This window comes from Peromyscus leucopus, chromosome 10 (assembly GCF_004664715.2).
Source record: "Peromyscus leucopus breed LL Stock chromosome 10, UCI_PerLeu_2.1, whole genome shotgun sequence".
Taxonomy (NCBI): domain Eukaryota; kingdom Metazoa; phylum Chordata; class Mammalia; order Rodentia; family Cricetidae; genus Peromyscus; species Peromyscus leucopus.
The window spans coordinates 70,641,338-70,657,609 of NC_051071.1; the positions used below are offsets into that span (position 1 = coordinate 70,641,338).

The window sequence follows — 16,272 nt, forward strand, 5'->3', positions numbered from 1 at the left end:
TCTGTTTTCTTTTGAGATTTAGAGAATTCTGAAGACTATGCACTTTCAAAATGGCTTTTATTCTAGATTCTTTTCTTGTGTTGCAGAAATAATCTTTTTAAATTTTTTTTATTTATTTTACATATCAACCGTAGTTTGATATGTAATCTCCCTCCTTTTTCCCATTCCTTGCCCCAACTTCCAGTCTACCCCTCCTTATCCACTCTTCCTCTGGCAAAAATAATCGCATTAGACAAAAAAAAATATCTTAAAGTGTTTATATTTTAAACTAATAATAGCTTACAGAACACCCAAAACAAGGATATTCATTTTAAATGCTATTTCATAGACTTTAAAAGGAAATTATTCCTCAAAAGGGTGTTTGGACAATATAATCAATGCACATATTTGGAAAATTATATGAACTAATTCTAAGAAAAATTAACACTTATAACTCATAATTCTAAGTGACAAATATGTCTAGCATTTTAGAATTCTTTAGGAAATCACCTTGCTAAAGACATTAGCTTAATAATTTTTATTATTTTTGCATTCATTGTCTTAATTTTAATTTTCTTACCTATCAAATAGAATTAAAGACAATGACAAGACCATGATGGTTAAAATATAGTAATTTCAAGTAACACAAAGCTGTCTCTTAGCAAGAAGACTGAGCACCTTGGCTTCAACTTTGTCAGCCTTGGAAAACACCATCTACTAAGATAATTTCATATTTCTTCTCTTCTTTATGGTTTTTAGATTTCTTATGAGAATTTTAGAAAATGAGAAACAACCTAAATACTACTGATACTTATGACAGTCATATATTTCTTTCTTACAATGTGAATATTAAACATTAATTATAAGATCTCAGTGAACAATATAAAAATAATAATAGCTGATGTGGTTTGCAAGAGAATCATCAGCAAAACATTCAATAAAAATCCACCTGGAAACAAAGTCACCATTGTTATATCACAGTAATAGATAATTGAAGATTAAAGTCCAAATAAAATACTTTAGTTGAATTTATTTGTATTTCTTTCCAATTAAATTCACATTCCCAGGCTTGCCATTGACTAGGTGAGTCAATGCCATTACAGGGTTATTCTGTTCACTGTAGGTTATTTAACAGTCTTTCTGGCTTCTGCTGAATCAATACTAGACTACAAGGAGAGACTCCTCATTATTGAGGGGACAAAATTCTTCAGACAGTGATGAATTTCTAATGGAAACACTCTCCATATTGAAAACCACATCATTTAACACAAGAACAACCAGTGATGCCTCATAATCACCCAGTTTCTCAGTACTAGAAAGGTATATAATGGCAATACAGAATTTAAAAATATTTGTACTTTATGGATAAAGAGACACAGATTTGGGAAATTTAAATCATTCATCTGTAGAACACATCAGTAGGCAACTGAGGTAGGACTAAAACAAGGTACCAGACTTTGAAATCCACACTTTAATTTCTCATCACTTTTTGGTGTGATTTTGAAAAACACTTCACATTAAATGCAAAAAATTATTTCTGGATAAAAAAAAAGGAAACTCTGAACACATAATTGAATATAGAATATCCCCAAAGGACTGAACACACTTTGTTGTTGTTTTGACTAAAGTTGTATAAGGAATCTACATTTCAACATCATTTCCATTGTTAGGCAATTCTGATCAATCTCTATGATTTATGAAAAATTGTGTAAAGTGAACACTTATGGGTGTTTATCAGCAAAGTATAAATCACAGCCAGAACCAAAAGCTCTAAATTTGGAGCTTAGAAATAATCAGTTCCTAGTAAAAATAATTAAATTGAGACTAGAAATTATATTTTAAAATGAATGCTTGTCATACATATTGTAAAATGCTAAGTGATGCACCTATGTCCTGAGGACCACATCTTTAAGTGACATATTTATTCAAGTTACATAATTCATAATTACTCACGTAGTCAGTGGAAATAACTTTTAAAGAATAACTATTACATTTTACTCTTAATGACTTAAAACCCAAAATGGATTGGTTTTCCAACTCAAATAATGTGGAATTTTCACACGTAACAACACTTTAATTTGAAGGATGTGCCTGTGTACATATGTGAATATGTGCCACATTCTGACTCTTGGCTAGAATGACATTGAATCATTTTGACTTATTTTTTTTACATGTGTAGCTTTTGCTAATGCTGATGCAATTATAATTTATTTCTCCAAAAACTAGCAGATCACAAAATAAAATATTGACAGAATGAGTATGCTATGCTAAAGAAATGAATGTTTTAAAGAATTTCATTGGGTTACTAAATACGGGTACATACTTTGTGTTTATGTTACGCAATCATTTTAAACATTTTTATAAATAATGGACATCTTTTATTTGTGCTATTTCTTTAAATCTGATACGTTAGCTTAGGACTTATGACATTGATATATAGGGAAAACATACCAGTATAATTATGTGCTTGTAATAGAGATATCCCTAATATCCTTTTCAGTGGAAAAGAGTGAGCAATATTTAGGCAACTTAAACTGTTCTCAGACAACACCTTAGTGAATTAAGTTGGTGCTATAGAAAATTATCTGAAGCTTGAATATCTTTCTTCCAATACTGACAAATGCATTAGAATGTAGTAAGTAGTTTCATCTCACACATTTCACTATTTCCAACAGTTTCTTTTTTGTTTGTTTTCCTTTGTGAGCATTTTTGTGTATATGTGCCTGTATGTGCTGTGGGATGGGCTGTATGTCAAATTGCTCTGATTGGTCAATAAATAAAACACTGATTGGCCAGTGGCCAGGCAGGAAGTATATGCGGGACTAACAGAGAGGAGAATTAAAGGAACAGGAAAGGAAAGGGAGTCACTGCCAGCCGCTGCCATGACAAACAGTATGTGAAGATGCTGGCAAGCCACGAGCCACGTATCAAGGTATAGATTTATAGAAATGGATTAATTTAAGCTATAAGAACAGTTAGCAAGAAGCCTGCCACAGCCATACAGTTTGTAAGCAATATAATTCTCTGTGTTTACTTGGTTGGGTCTGAGCGGCTGTGGGACTGGTGGGTGTGAGAGATTTGTCTTGACTGTGGGCCAGGCAGGAAAACTCTAGCTACATGTATGTGTGCATGTGGCATATGCATGCATGAGCTCAACTGTGTAGACATATGTGGATGCCCGAGGCTAACATCTGGGTGTCTTCCTAAATTGCTTCTCTAACTTATTTGCATTCATTTATGCATTCATTTATTGAAAGAGGGTCCATCACTGAACCTAGAGTTTGTTGATGCCAATAGTCTCACCAGCGAGCACCCTGGGACTGGCCTGTCTCTGGTCTCCAGAAAGAGCTCTAAAAGAACATTCTGCCATACCTGACTTTTATGTGGGTGCTTGGTAACTAAATTCATGATAGCTCAGAAAGTACTTTACCCCATAAGCCATCTCCCAGTCATAACAGTTTCTATTTTATTGTCACCTACATATATAAAATGGGCATATTTGTAATAATAGTAACATTGTGGGGACAATGAAGTGACTCCACTCCTGTACAGGGACTTTTGGAAGGAAACATTTTCTGATGGTTAAGGATACATCTTTTTTTTTTTTTCCTATTTCACTGTGCATTTAAGATATGTCATGTCTAGACAGTTTTAGATGCATCTCCTTTATGCACATTACATTAATTGCATTGTGACCCCTTGTAATCTGAACAACACTTAAGGCTGTTTCTAGCTCTTACAGCACCCTTAAGCATATGCTTATGTAGCCAAATATGATGAGAAAAGGACATAGAAGACTGTATTATGCTGACAAGACTTGACATGTTTTAGAAGATCTGTAAATGTAACCTGATGCCATTCCTGGGATTACATTTCAACATCTTTTTAAAACATTATTTCATGATATGAAATAATGAAAAACTCTCTTAATATATGGTGATGCTGAAGTAGCAGAACAAGCTAAAAAATAGAAAGTGTCTGATATATATGGAGCCATCCTATTGATTACTCAGAATACAATCCGTGTGTGTGTGTGTGTGTGTGTGAGAGAGAGAGAGAGAGAGAGAGAGAGAGAGAGAGAGAGAGAGAGAGAGATTGCTGATTCTCTGTTGTGCTTTATATACCTTTTAGCCCTATTAATGGAATTAAAATCCATCACCACTAGCTAGATAGTAGCAGGGATATGAGAGACTAATGAATATTCACTCAACCTCACAAAATTTTGGTTTTTATCAGTTTTATAATGTAGCTATGCTGTCAGTTTTTCCTGGCTTATTTTAAAACTTATTAGGTACTGTGCAAGGTAAATGTATTTATCAAGAAAATATTCAGCCATTTTGTAGAGATGAGACCTTGTTTAAAAAACACACACACATTCAGAGTATTAGCTTAATAGCATTGAGCACAGAGAACAGCAAGCTCTCCTATGCATGCTTTGAGAGCATAGTAAATTATGTGTAATGACTTTCTTCACGGGTTAATGAAGTTTTTTTTGAGTTAGTCTGCACAAATTTAGGTTCCAGATTTAGAAAACTGTTGTTTTAGTATCATGAGAGACCATTCTTATAACTGTTCCAGGAATCTCTTCAGCTTACTGCAAATTGGTATAAAATTTAAATTCACTGGATTTTGCTCATTTTCTAAATCACCAAGGTTTGACAGCACAGGCCTGAAAAGAAATCTACAAAGCAGCTTTGATTATGCCCTCACTTGAAATCTTTGGCTTCAATTTACCACTTGCCTCCAGCTCACAATTTCCCCTGTCAACCGTAACTCACAGCACTTGTACATGATAGTAGAGTCTTGCCATTTCTTCTACAACAGCTATTCAAATATGATTCCTGTGTACAGACAGAATAGCATGGCTTGGGAAAAGAAGACAGGCAGCAGGCAGAAGCATCTAAAGTTAAAAACTATTCTTATTGGATATGCCTTACTTCAAGACACACAGTTGTTCATTTTTTCCCCCTCCTACATGTACTGGCAAATAGTTGAAAAGCAAAGTGATCCTTATTAAAGTAGTTTTTAACCAATGGTTATAATTAGAAAAACTGTTTTCCACACTTGTATTTCTAAATTTAATATACACCCAAATTTCTCAAGCAGTAAAACACACTTTTAATGTATATATAGTACTTTGTGCATTTGCTTTCTTTCGTTGATTTAACATTTTTTAGCTATGAATATGTCAGTCCCTTATTGGTTTCTAGGAATAACATTTTATTATATCTAGCATAGGATTCATATAATTAATATTTAGATATTGGGTAATAACTAGTTATTCAAGGGTATCATCAGGGTGTTCCAAGAGCATGTCTCTGAATTGTGTGGCAACTCCATTATTGGGAGGTGTTATTTTTTAGCATAGGACAGCTATATTTTTCTTTTTATTAAGGTAAAAAACTGTACAAATTACTTTTTTAAATTCTTGTCCAAAGAAACAGCTGAAGATTCCTTATTATGTGTTAAATTTAAAATAATACTTTGATAAATATACCCTACCAATTTGAAACACTATGGTCAGAAAGAGTCATAAGAAATGACAGAAGTTGATCCTAATAATGTCAGGCTCTCCAAAAAATCAACTTCTTTGGATATAGAGTCAGCATGCCCAATTCGCAGTAAGGATTATGGTAATGACTATGGATCCCAAGAATTTGAAACAATTTACATAAGAAAACATTCTTTGACTTTACTCTTTTGTTTATAGTAAATGAGTTGAAAGGTAAATTGAAAGAGGCAATTTAACAAAGGAACAATTATAAGACAATAGAAGAGACTCTTAGGTCTTGAGAAAGTACACACAAACTGAAGAGCATTTAGGAGATTACAGAAATAAATAGGAAAGAATTTTAAGAAATAAGAAAAAGTGAAACTTGACAAAATAATATTAAACACATTTCTACTATCGAGGCCCCCAAGAAATAAAATAATTCAGAGGAAGATAACACTGACACCAAAATAAATTAAAAAAAGAAAAAGAAAACAGTTATTTTTGTAACAATAATTGTGTGTGAAGGAATAAACAAAACTGTAACAGATCTAACTAAATATATGATCATATATTCTCTTAATAAAAACAAAGACATTGTTTAATGCAAATAATTTTATTATATATTTACAAGTAATCTGACATTGGGTAGAAGAAATACCTACAGTATCATTTTAATATAAAATGACAAATGACTTTAATAAATTAAAATGACCATTTTTACTGAAAAATTAAATCGTAATTATGTAAAAATAGTTTTAAATCATCAGGAATATTTTTTAGTATACTGTTTAACCATAGCACAGATGAGTTGCTTGAGCATCAAAGAAATAATGGGCAAAACATTCATGTCTTCAAGATGTGATTTAGTATTAACTGTGAGAATGGGATTAAGTAAACTAAGAAAGCAAGCCAAGTGGTTGTGATTTTATGTATGTTTAGTTATCAGTGTTAAGGAAGACAGTGCAGGAATTGTGATATTAATCCATAATAAGTAATGGTACCCTGTTACCTTTCGTAGGGATGAGCAATGAATTCAATGAATCAAGAATGGCAGAATGGTTATAGATAGGAATGTCTAGAGAACTGCTCAGTATCGATATTACATGAAGGGATGAAGTTCTGATAGTGGTTTAGTGACAGAGCATCTTAACATTTTAAAATCCTTATAACAATATTTTAACCTTTAAATTTGAAGGTCATTGGAAGTCAGTTATCATGATTTTACAGGTTAAAACATTATTAATTTAGATGTAATCTAGATGGAACCACAATAGGACAATTAATTTCCACAAATAACGATTAGGCTCAAATAATTACACATAAAGAGTATATAATAAAGTACAAACGACTTACAACCTTAAAGAATTTAATATTTAGCTCTAGTAATTTTTATTTCATAGGATTTGATAAATTGTCTCTTAAACGTGCAAACAGAAAAGGGCACAATTGGTTCCACTGAGATTGTACCAAATGACAGCACACTAGAGGCAGGCTCTAACATATTCTCAGATTTCAAGAATGTAAGTTGCACCATGTAGACATTAAATGAGATTCCTGCCTGAGAAACTTTGTTTAAGCTGTCACATGGGTATTCACTGTAGAGAGCTGTCATTTCGGAATATGTTTTTTCAGTTTTTGTTTTTGTTTTTTTTTTCTTTTTTCTTTTGTATTTTGTTATACAGGACTAACCATACCAATTGTGCTTACAGTTTGTTCTGTTTTATATTTACATTCATATAATGTAAGTACCAGTATAAAAACGCATCAAGAAAACATCTTTTTTTCACAACACAAAGTACCAGTCCTTTGCCAAGTAGCTGTAATTCCAGTTATCCAAATGCTCAAATGCTGTTTGTTTGATGCACAAAAAGCAAAGGTATTGGTCACAAGAAGCATGAACCATGCAGCTGTTAACAATACAGGCTAAAAAAAAAAGATGAGGCTTCTTTGAAATCTGCCACATATGGACACAGATTAACTGCTTCCCCTTGATTGCATCCACTCTGGTGTCTGAATACAATTTTCTTGCCCCAAAAATTATGTAAAAATGATCAGAAAAGTTACTCACTCCAAGGTCACCTGAGCCACAGCGTCCATTGAACTGTATCCATTTTCCATGAAAATCTCTGTGTACCGGCCCATCTTGATTGCTTCCAGCCATTCACCTACTGATCTGTAGGCCCCGGACCCCAGAGAACCATGTTCAGCCAACAAAGTAGATACTCTAAAACATATAAAACATAAATATTAGAAGTAACAAACTGATGCTTTTTGATTTGTAATTATAACATTAAATCAAATTTAAAGAATCCTTGGGACTACAATTAAATTATAGGTTTATACATTTATTTGCATAATAAATAATTTGAAATACAAGTGGGAAAAAACAAAAATAAGCTTTAAGATTTTATTGTGTACTATGAATATGGGCTAATAATAGAAAAATTAGTAATTTTTTGTGAGAGAAGATAATAGTTTAAGTTTTCATTATTCATTTTTCATGACATTAAATTATATTCACTTAGTAAAGTTTTAATCTCCATCTAAGATTTCAAGCATTTGCTTTGAGTTTCCATGTTTCTCATACAAATATCAACCCATATGGGTAGAAAAAAATTCTTCATTTTCTCTACCAATTTGTCAAGTGTTTCTGATTACAGTATTTGATACAATGGACCAATGCTTCCTTGTTCTCATTTTCTCTCAGTCTATCATAGTAAATATTATCCATACAACTTAAGAGACATTTTATATTTGACCAGCTCTATTACTTACCACCAATTTAATTAAAGAAACCTTTGTGATAAATCCCTTTTGCTAAGGCGCCATGCACTTCTGACACAGAACCTGAAGGGTTCGTTCATGATCTGACCTGAAAGTCTCACTGTACCAGAAGTCAGGCAAGCATCCCAGGGAAGGAAACAATCAGTAACCCTACCATGTTATGATGCCAGTGAATTACAACTATGTCCAGCATGGCACATGAGCACTCACTGAAGGTGCAGTTTTGGTATTAACATCATGGTGATAATCAACAGCTCTCTAACTGAAATTAAGGCTGTTCAACAAAAGGGAAATCATCCCTGGTATGGGAAGCCTACCTAATTACTCACGGTTAATGAGTTCATGGATCTTAGAGAAGAACTAACAACTACTATTTTACTAAACCAACATAATTCCTAACTGCATTCTAAATATTTAAACTTATACTTATAGAAAAGTGTGGGTCTCTCCCTTCATCAAAGAAACTTCTCTTTGCAACAGAGAGCATTAGAGAATGCACACTGATCAAAAAGCTGAGAACAAGCAATCTTATGGTCCCAAATGATACATCTTCAACACAACTGCTACATCTAAAGTTCTGAGGAACATTTCAGAAATGCAGACAGAAATATTCTAAGAGTCAGGCCATGGAGAAGTCTTCTGTGAGATTGTGTCTCCTAAAAATGTCAGGAAAGCTATACCCATTGACTCTCAACAACATACTAGTCTAACTAGACCTGGAAAAGGATGACACCAAAATACATTTTAATATGGAGGGGGAAAAAATCTCACAGGGCCTCAACCCTAGAAAAGGGACTACAGGCAACTAAGGGATACTGAGAATGGAAGAAATAGTTTTTTTTCTAAGGGAGAATAACAGAACTGGTTATCCAATCATATACATACAAGTGTGTGTGTGTGTGTGTGTGTGTGTGTGTGTGTGTGTGTGTGTTCAATTAAAGAAACTAAGGCAGTGAATTGAAGAATTTAAGAAAGAGCCAGGGAAGTACATGAGAAGACTTGGAAGAGGAAAGAGAAAGGAAAAATGATGTAGTTATATTTTAAGTTCAAAAATGTAAATTAATATAAAAGACCTCTTCATGTCTCTCCTGCACAGACACTATAGTGTCTGGCTTATCTGGAGTTCCCTTCTCACTCTCCAGCACAGAAACAAATACAAGTGGTTAGGATGATTTTGCTTTGTCTCCCTCTTATCCTCAAGTGTGTTAGATCCATAAAGGAAGAATATCGAGATCTGCTAAATTAAGCCTGGTGTCTTCAGCTCTTACCTCACAGCATAACACAGACTAGAATGGTGAATATTCATTGAATGATATAGTATACTGATCTATGGTCATTAATCAACAGTTTATCAGAACTATTAGATATAGAAATAAATAAAGTAACAGGTAAAGAGTAGAAGGAATATTAAATTATAGAATCATCACAATTTTATAAATAGTCAAGTCTATAGAATATTACCATGGGGAGAGGCCAATAGAGTTTAGAAAACAAGATCATTAATGAAAAAAATTTAAGGTACTATATAGTTTACTGAAGTGTTCAAATCTTGTGACATAAGTCAGAGTCCACAAGAGCCATGAGGAAACTTCTTGCAGAATTAGTGTTTGTATGTGATTGTTGAATTAAGGATGGGTAGTGAATGGTACAGTCTGAATGGTTAATCTATGCACAAGGGTAATATGCTGAATTCTATAGGTCATATATAAGAAAATCCCATATACCATATATAAGAAAATAAGGAAGATGTTCAAGAAAAAATCGATATGATTTAGAATACTAGGAGCTTTTTTATTATCACCTTTCCTTAGATCCATTTGTAAGAATCACTGCAATATCATTCAAATCATTCAATATCATTGAAAGAGGTAGACTACAGAAAGGCTTAATATTTTACATAACCATAGGAAATTTAGAAGCAGATATTTAGAAAAAAAACATATGGAATAACTTCTAAGAAGATGCAGTCTCCAGCTGTTATCATAGAAAGTTCAAAATATTTCAACAGATTTTGAGGGCTTATTTCCAAATTATATTAAAATGACTTAGTAAACAAGTGTTTCATCAAGATCATAGAATTTATGCAACTTCATCATAACCAAACAGCTTCATTTAGCTCATTTTAATAAGCAGCCAGTTCAGCTACTAGCATAATTTCCTTTCTTATAAAAAGAACAGACAATGGCATTAAATAATAATCTAGTAAATTTTCTAATTTGGAACCAACTTGATTTTTGTTAGTGGCAACATTTCAATAATTTTGTGATAAAGAGAAAATATACTTTGCAAATATCCAACATTGTTTAAATATATTCTTATTGCAATTCAGAAAAGTAGAAAATATGGTTATTTGGCTTGTATATATTCTTCCCCAAGATCCCTCATTTATCAGTTTTAAATCTTCAAAGTGAATACTAACTGATTATCCAAATATCTCCATACAGATAAAGGCAAAAGAGTGCTTGCAGTCACCCATGTTAATAAACTGAGTGCCATCATATAATCATATGTTAATGAGCAATGTTGAAATGTATTCTAAGAATTCACGTGTAATCACTGTTAGATATCTGGATTAAAATGTTTCAGTGCTTCCTTAGGCTCTTATAATCTCATTTCTCTACCTGAACTTATGCTCTAGACACATTTAGATCTTGTTTTCTGAAGCTATTTTATTGTCGTGTGCATGTATTTTTTTGACAGTGACCATATTTCACGACTAGATTAGGCAAAGATGTCTTTAGGTATACATTACCTACATCTTGTTTTTTTTATTTCAAGAGGGAAACATGATGAAAGATTATAGTTAAATAAACTGTCATACAGATTCATATAGTAACACAAAAATGACTTAATTGATAAAAACATGTATGACATCAACCTGATCAGAGATACTCCAGAAAATTACTCAAGTCTGGCCTTGTACCTGCTTGATGCATTAACCAGTGTCTTCAGACTATTTGGGTTTCGTATCAGCTTGTCCAGCATGTTGACTATTTCATCAAACTTGGGCCTGCTATTCCGATCTTTTTGCCAGCAATCCAGCATTAACTGATAGAGAGCCGCAGGACAGTCCATGGGGCTTGGCAAGCGGTAGCCTTCTTCCACAGCTTTGATCACCTGCACAAAACAAAGCAGAAACAATCCACAACCCCACTAATGCAGCAGAGACAAGAGCTAACTACCATCTGTACTTTTAAATTTGTGGTAGTCACTGGCATCGCTATTTATATAAACCACTCAAAACAAAACATTAGGACAGAATGTACTATTACAACATTAAGTTTAAAAACTATGCCTTTTTCACATGTTAAGAAACTAAATGATGAGGCTTTAGTGGTGATACACACCTTTAATCCCAACAATAGGGAGGCAAAGGCAGGTGGATCTCCATGAGTTTGAGGTCAGTCTGGTCTACAGAGTGACTTGCAGGACAGCCAAGACTATGTAAAAAGACCTTGTCTCAAACAACAACAAAAACCAAAACAAAACCAAAATGGTGATGATGTTTAGCTCTAACCTTGGTGAAGGATGTTTTATGAAATTAATTGTCCAAAAATTGAACATGTTTTATTTATTCTTGCACTCTAGAATTAAATGATGATCACATTTTCTCTGAAATATCTTTGTTTCATAAAAGTTTATACAGTCACATTATCAAAGTACTAGTATGGCAATTTCATTTCAAAAGAGACTTTTGGATGGTAGATGATGGATAAGTCAAAGGATAAATTAGCATAACTGTCTCATGTATCATTTAGTAATGTCAAGGTCTGACTATTTATTATTATCTTTGGATTTCTGTCAGGAATTTGAAATGACTATCTACTGGCACAGGCATTATAAATATTTATTTTAAACACATGTATAAGCATTAGTCCATTTGTGGGGATTAAAAAACATAATATTGTTGCTGATATCAAAATATTTAAAGAGGAAATATTTGTTTGTATTATTAAACACTATAATGGCCTTTTAATTCATTTATGAAAATATCCTTCATTATTAAGGAATATATTTCTCAAAAACACTACAAATTACCTCTAGCAAATTTAATTGTATCATACCCCAAATAATTTAGGTTTTGTTTAACAAATTGTAGAATAAAATCAGTAAAGGAACTTTTTAAAAACAATCTTCAGGGACTGATGGTAAGGCAACCCCTTCACAACAAAGGGGATGGCATGTGATCCAATGTGGTGCAGGTAGGAAGAGGAAACTATACATTTACAAAGTGTTTATGACTAAGAAGTGTAGGGAAAAGGAGACCAGAGCTCAAACTGTTTCAAGCCTATTATGTTGAAAATTAATATCGGTTTTCTTAAAGTAAACAAATCTATGAAGGAAGTAAATATTATGAGATTTAACCTGGGATTTCTTTTTATGTATGGTGAGTGGGGATAGACAGATAACAATATGTACGAATCCAGCTGGAACAGAGGAAACTTTGGGGAGATAAAGGGCAGGATTATGAGCACTTGATCTCAACGAGGTTATTCTAGTTTCTATCTACCAAAGAAAATAATAAAAAGTATTCTAAGAAGCACAAAGTGCAGCTAGAAAAATGTAAGTGCTCAAGGATTGTGAAAGTGTCTGAAAATAATTGTAATATTTCAGAGAAGTAGCCTAAGCAATCTTCTACCTTAGTTAGCCTATTTAACTTCCAAATAACACAGAAATCAAAAGGCAAACTATGCAAGAAATTATTTTCAACAAATGTAATAAAGCTGATGCCACTATAAGCAAAAACATCTTAGAAAATAAAAACAATAGATTCAAAAATAACTCCCAAATAATGTTTTGAAAAGAAAATGAGCTGGGCGGTGGTGACACACACCTTTAATCCCAGAACTTGGGAGGCAGAGCCAGGTGGATCTTTGTGAGTTTGAGGCCAGCCTGGTCTACAGAGCACGATCCAGGAAAGGCACAAAGCTACACAGAGAAAGCCTGTTCGAAAAGACAAAAAAAAAAAAAAAAAAAAAGAAAGAAAGAAAACCAAATGTGACAAAAGATACATTCACAGTACCATTTGTCCTTATATCTGAATGGGACTTTATTTATTTACTTGCTTGTTTTTTCCTTTCATTTTTCATAAGACACTACTACTGTCTTTAGTACCCTAAATGGCCAACATAGAAGTCTAAGGAAACAGCTTAAATCATTTAAATTTTATATATTCAGTACATTTCTACTCCAAACTTAATCTAATTTGTAGCCTGCTGTTCTTTCAAAGTTTTCAATTAATTCTAGTTACTTTAGTATATATGTATAACAGTGATGATAACTAAAGAGGTCACAGATTTAAGAATGAGTATGTGGGGACATAGGTGGAGTTGGAGGGCTAAAAGGGAAGTGTAAATGATATAAATATAGTACTCATTTATAAAATTCCAAAAATAGTATGCAAAACTTAAAATATTTTTCTACTCAGTGTCTAGTCTTTATATAGAATTGTGAACTGGATAATTGAAATTAATTCCTTGGTTTTAATGTTAAGTACAATGGTTTTGTCTATGTACTTTGTATCCTAGAGGTTCATGGGGTGGAAACTAACTTCACTGTCATAGTTTACTAGATGAATCTATAGGAGACGAAATCTCGTGGAAGATAATTATGTCAGAATGCTTCATCTGTGGTAGACTAGTGCACTTGTAATTGGTCTGAGTTATTCTCCAGGTTTCCCGGTTTCTCTCCTAAGCTTTAACCATCCAGGGGGTTGTATATTGAATGATCTGGCAGCATGTTGTATGGACTTTTCAGCCTCTAAAATCTTGAAATAAATAAACGTATATTCTTTACTTGCTGTGGCAGTTTGAATGATAATGGCCTCATAGGCTTATAGGCTTGAATATTAAGGCCCCAGTTGGAGAAATGATTTGGAATGGATTAGAGTGGGGGTGGGGTTGTTAGAGGAAGCATGTCACTGGGAGCATCCCTCTAAGGCTTCAAAAGCCTCAGGCCCTTGCCAATGGGACGTCTGCTTCTTGCTTGTGGATCAAGATGTGAGCTCTCAGCCTTGAGTTTAGCCACCTGCCACCATGCTTTTGCTCTGCTATCATATACTCTCACCTGGAACCATAAGCACAATTCAGGTATTTCTTTTATAAGAAATACCTTAGTCCTGATCCTACAGCCAGGGGGCCTCATGCAGAGGCGCTACTCCAGTCCCATGGAGGCTCCACAGCTATTGGTCTAAAGTTCATGAGTTCCCATTAGCTTGGCATGAGCCGGCTTTTTGGAGCCCACTACCTTTGGTGGGACACCTTGCACAGACTTGATGCAGGGGGAGGGATTTGGACCTGCCTCAGATGAATGTACCAAGCTCTGATGACTCCACCTTGGAGGCCTTACCTTGTGAGAGGAGGGAATAAGGAATGCATTGGGGCGGGGGTGGGGATGGGGGGAGGAAAGAGAACAGGATCTGTGGTTGGTATGCAAAATGAATAAGAACATTCTTAATGAAAAAGTAAAAGAAATTCCTTGGATACCTTAGTCATTTGCCTTGGTCATGGGATTTTATCAAAGCAATTGAAAAGTAACTAATAAAGAAGTTTGAACCTGGAAGTGGGTTGTTGTATAACAGGCCTGATCATATTGCTCCTGATGGAATGTGAAGACTGAGACGTTTGGACTCGAAAAGTGGTTGACTGGTATAAGTGAAGTAAATGGGCCACCTTGACAGGATTTTGAAAGACACTAGTGCTGAGAACTATGTGTACTATGGAGGTCTGACTCTAGCGGTTTCAGTGAAGAACAAAATTAGTGAGTCGTCTAGAGATCATTATCATGATATTTCAGCAAATAATGTGGGTGATTTCTGCCCTCTAAGAACTTGTCCATGGTCAAGGCTAAATTTTGTGAGTTACGGACTAATTTCTTTGAAGGACACATCATGAGACCCTAACTTGGACTCCACCATGTAAATATCTTGCTAATACAAAATTACAATAAAAGAGAGCAAATAATGCAAAAAGAAATATAAAATGTACAGTTTGAAGAACAAAAGGGTACCAGGAAGTTTACTGTTAGAGTCACTGCTGATGATGGAAGAGATAAGGAGGCTAAGAGGCCTGATCTAAATTGGAAAAAAGGGAAGGACACCATCAGAGCAAGACTCTACCCAACTTTGCTTCAACCAGTGAAAGCAAAATGGCATAAGAAATTTTCCGCTCCTACAAAACTAGTCAAAGTTTCTGTAAATATAATTCAAGAGGGCTGGCATACCCTCCGAATTTGTTGCCAAACTTGGCAATGTTGTCCTCTTAATTCTGTCCTTTGAATCATGAAAGATATAGGAGTAAAGGAACCCTCGTTCTCAGATAACTGCTGTGGCCAGGCAATGTGTAGCAGGGCAGTTGCAGCATGAATGTTCTGAGAAGGATAAGGCCCTCCCTGCAGGCCATTGCATAGAGATGCAAAAATGAAGCCTGAATTTTACCGGAGACCCCAAGATTTTGGGCATACCAGAGCCACTAGGCATCTGACAATGAAATCCTACACAGAGAGTAGACTCAGCTAGAGAGATGCATTTTGAAGACAGTAAAGCTTCAAAGGTAGAGCCATCTTAATGATTTAACATTGGATATGGAAATATAGGATTTTGAGTTTGTCCTGCTATATCTTAGTCTTGTTAAGAGGTGGACTACTTCCTCTCTATGGCCTCATTCTTCCCTTTTGGAATGGTAATGTCTGTTCTATGCTAGTATTTATTGGAAGCATGCAATTTGCCTTTTGATTTTAAAGGAGGCAGTGTCACTGGGAATTTAGGGAAGGCTTTGAGGCTTCAAAAGACCCCTTCCATTCCCAGTGTGTATTTTTGATTCCTGTTTGTGGTTTAAGACATGAGCTGTCATCTGCTGCTCCAGCCAATGTGTTTACTGATTGCTGCCCAGCAAGGATGAACCCTTAACCCTATGAAATTAGAAGCCCAATTAAATGTTTTCATTTATAAGTTTCCTTGGTCTTGGTGTTTTATAACAATAATAGAAAAATAACCAAAGTATATGTATATTAACTTA

At 34.2% G+C, this 16,272-nt stretch overlaps 1 protein-coding gene across 7 annotated transcripts in view; it reads right to left on the minus strand.

Annotated features, from left to right (window-relative positions):
• Epha5 (EPH receptor A5) overlaps positions 1-16,272 on the minus strand; it is a 353,466-nt gene that overhangs the window by 4,589 nt on the left and 332,605 nt on the right. For 6 of the 7 annotated variants that reach the window (XM_028893691.2, XM_028893555.2, XM_028893477.2 and 3 more), the window contains 2 exons: positions 11,181-11,374; positions 7,542-7,697 (listed from right to left, as the gene is read on the minus strand). In XM_028893691.2, the coding sequence (XP_028749524.1) occupies positions 7,542-7,697; positions 11,181-11,374 (350 nt within the window). Of the gene's footprint in view, positions 1-6,166; positions 7,698-11,180; positions 11,375-16,272 lie in introns of those variants that run through there. The other variant, XM_028893627.2, reaches the window with a different exon arrangement.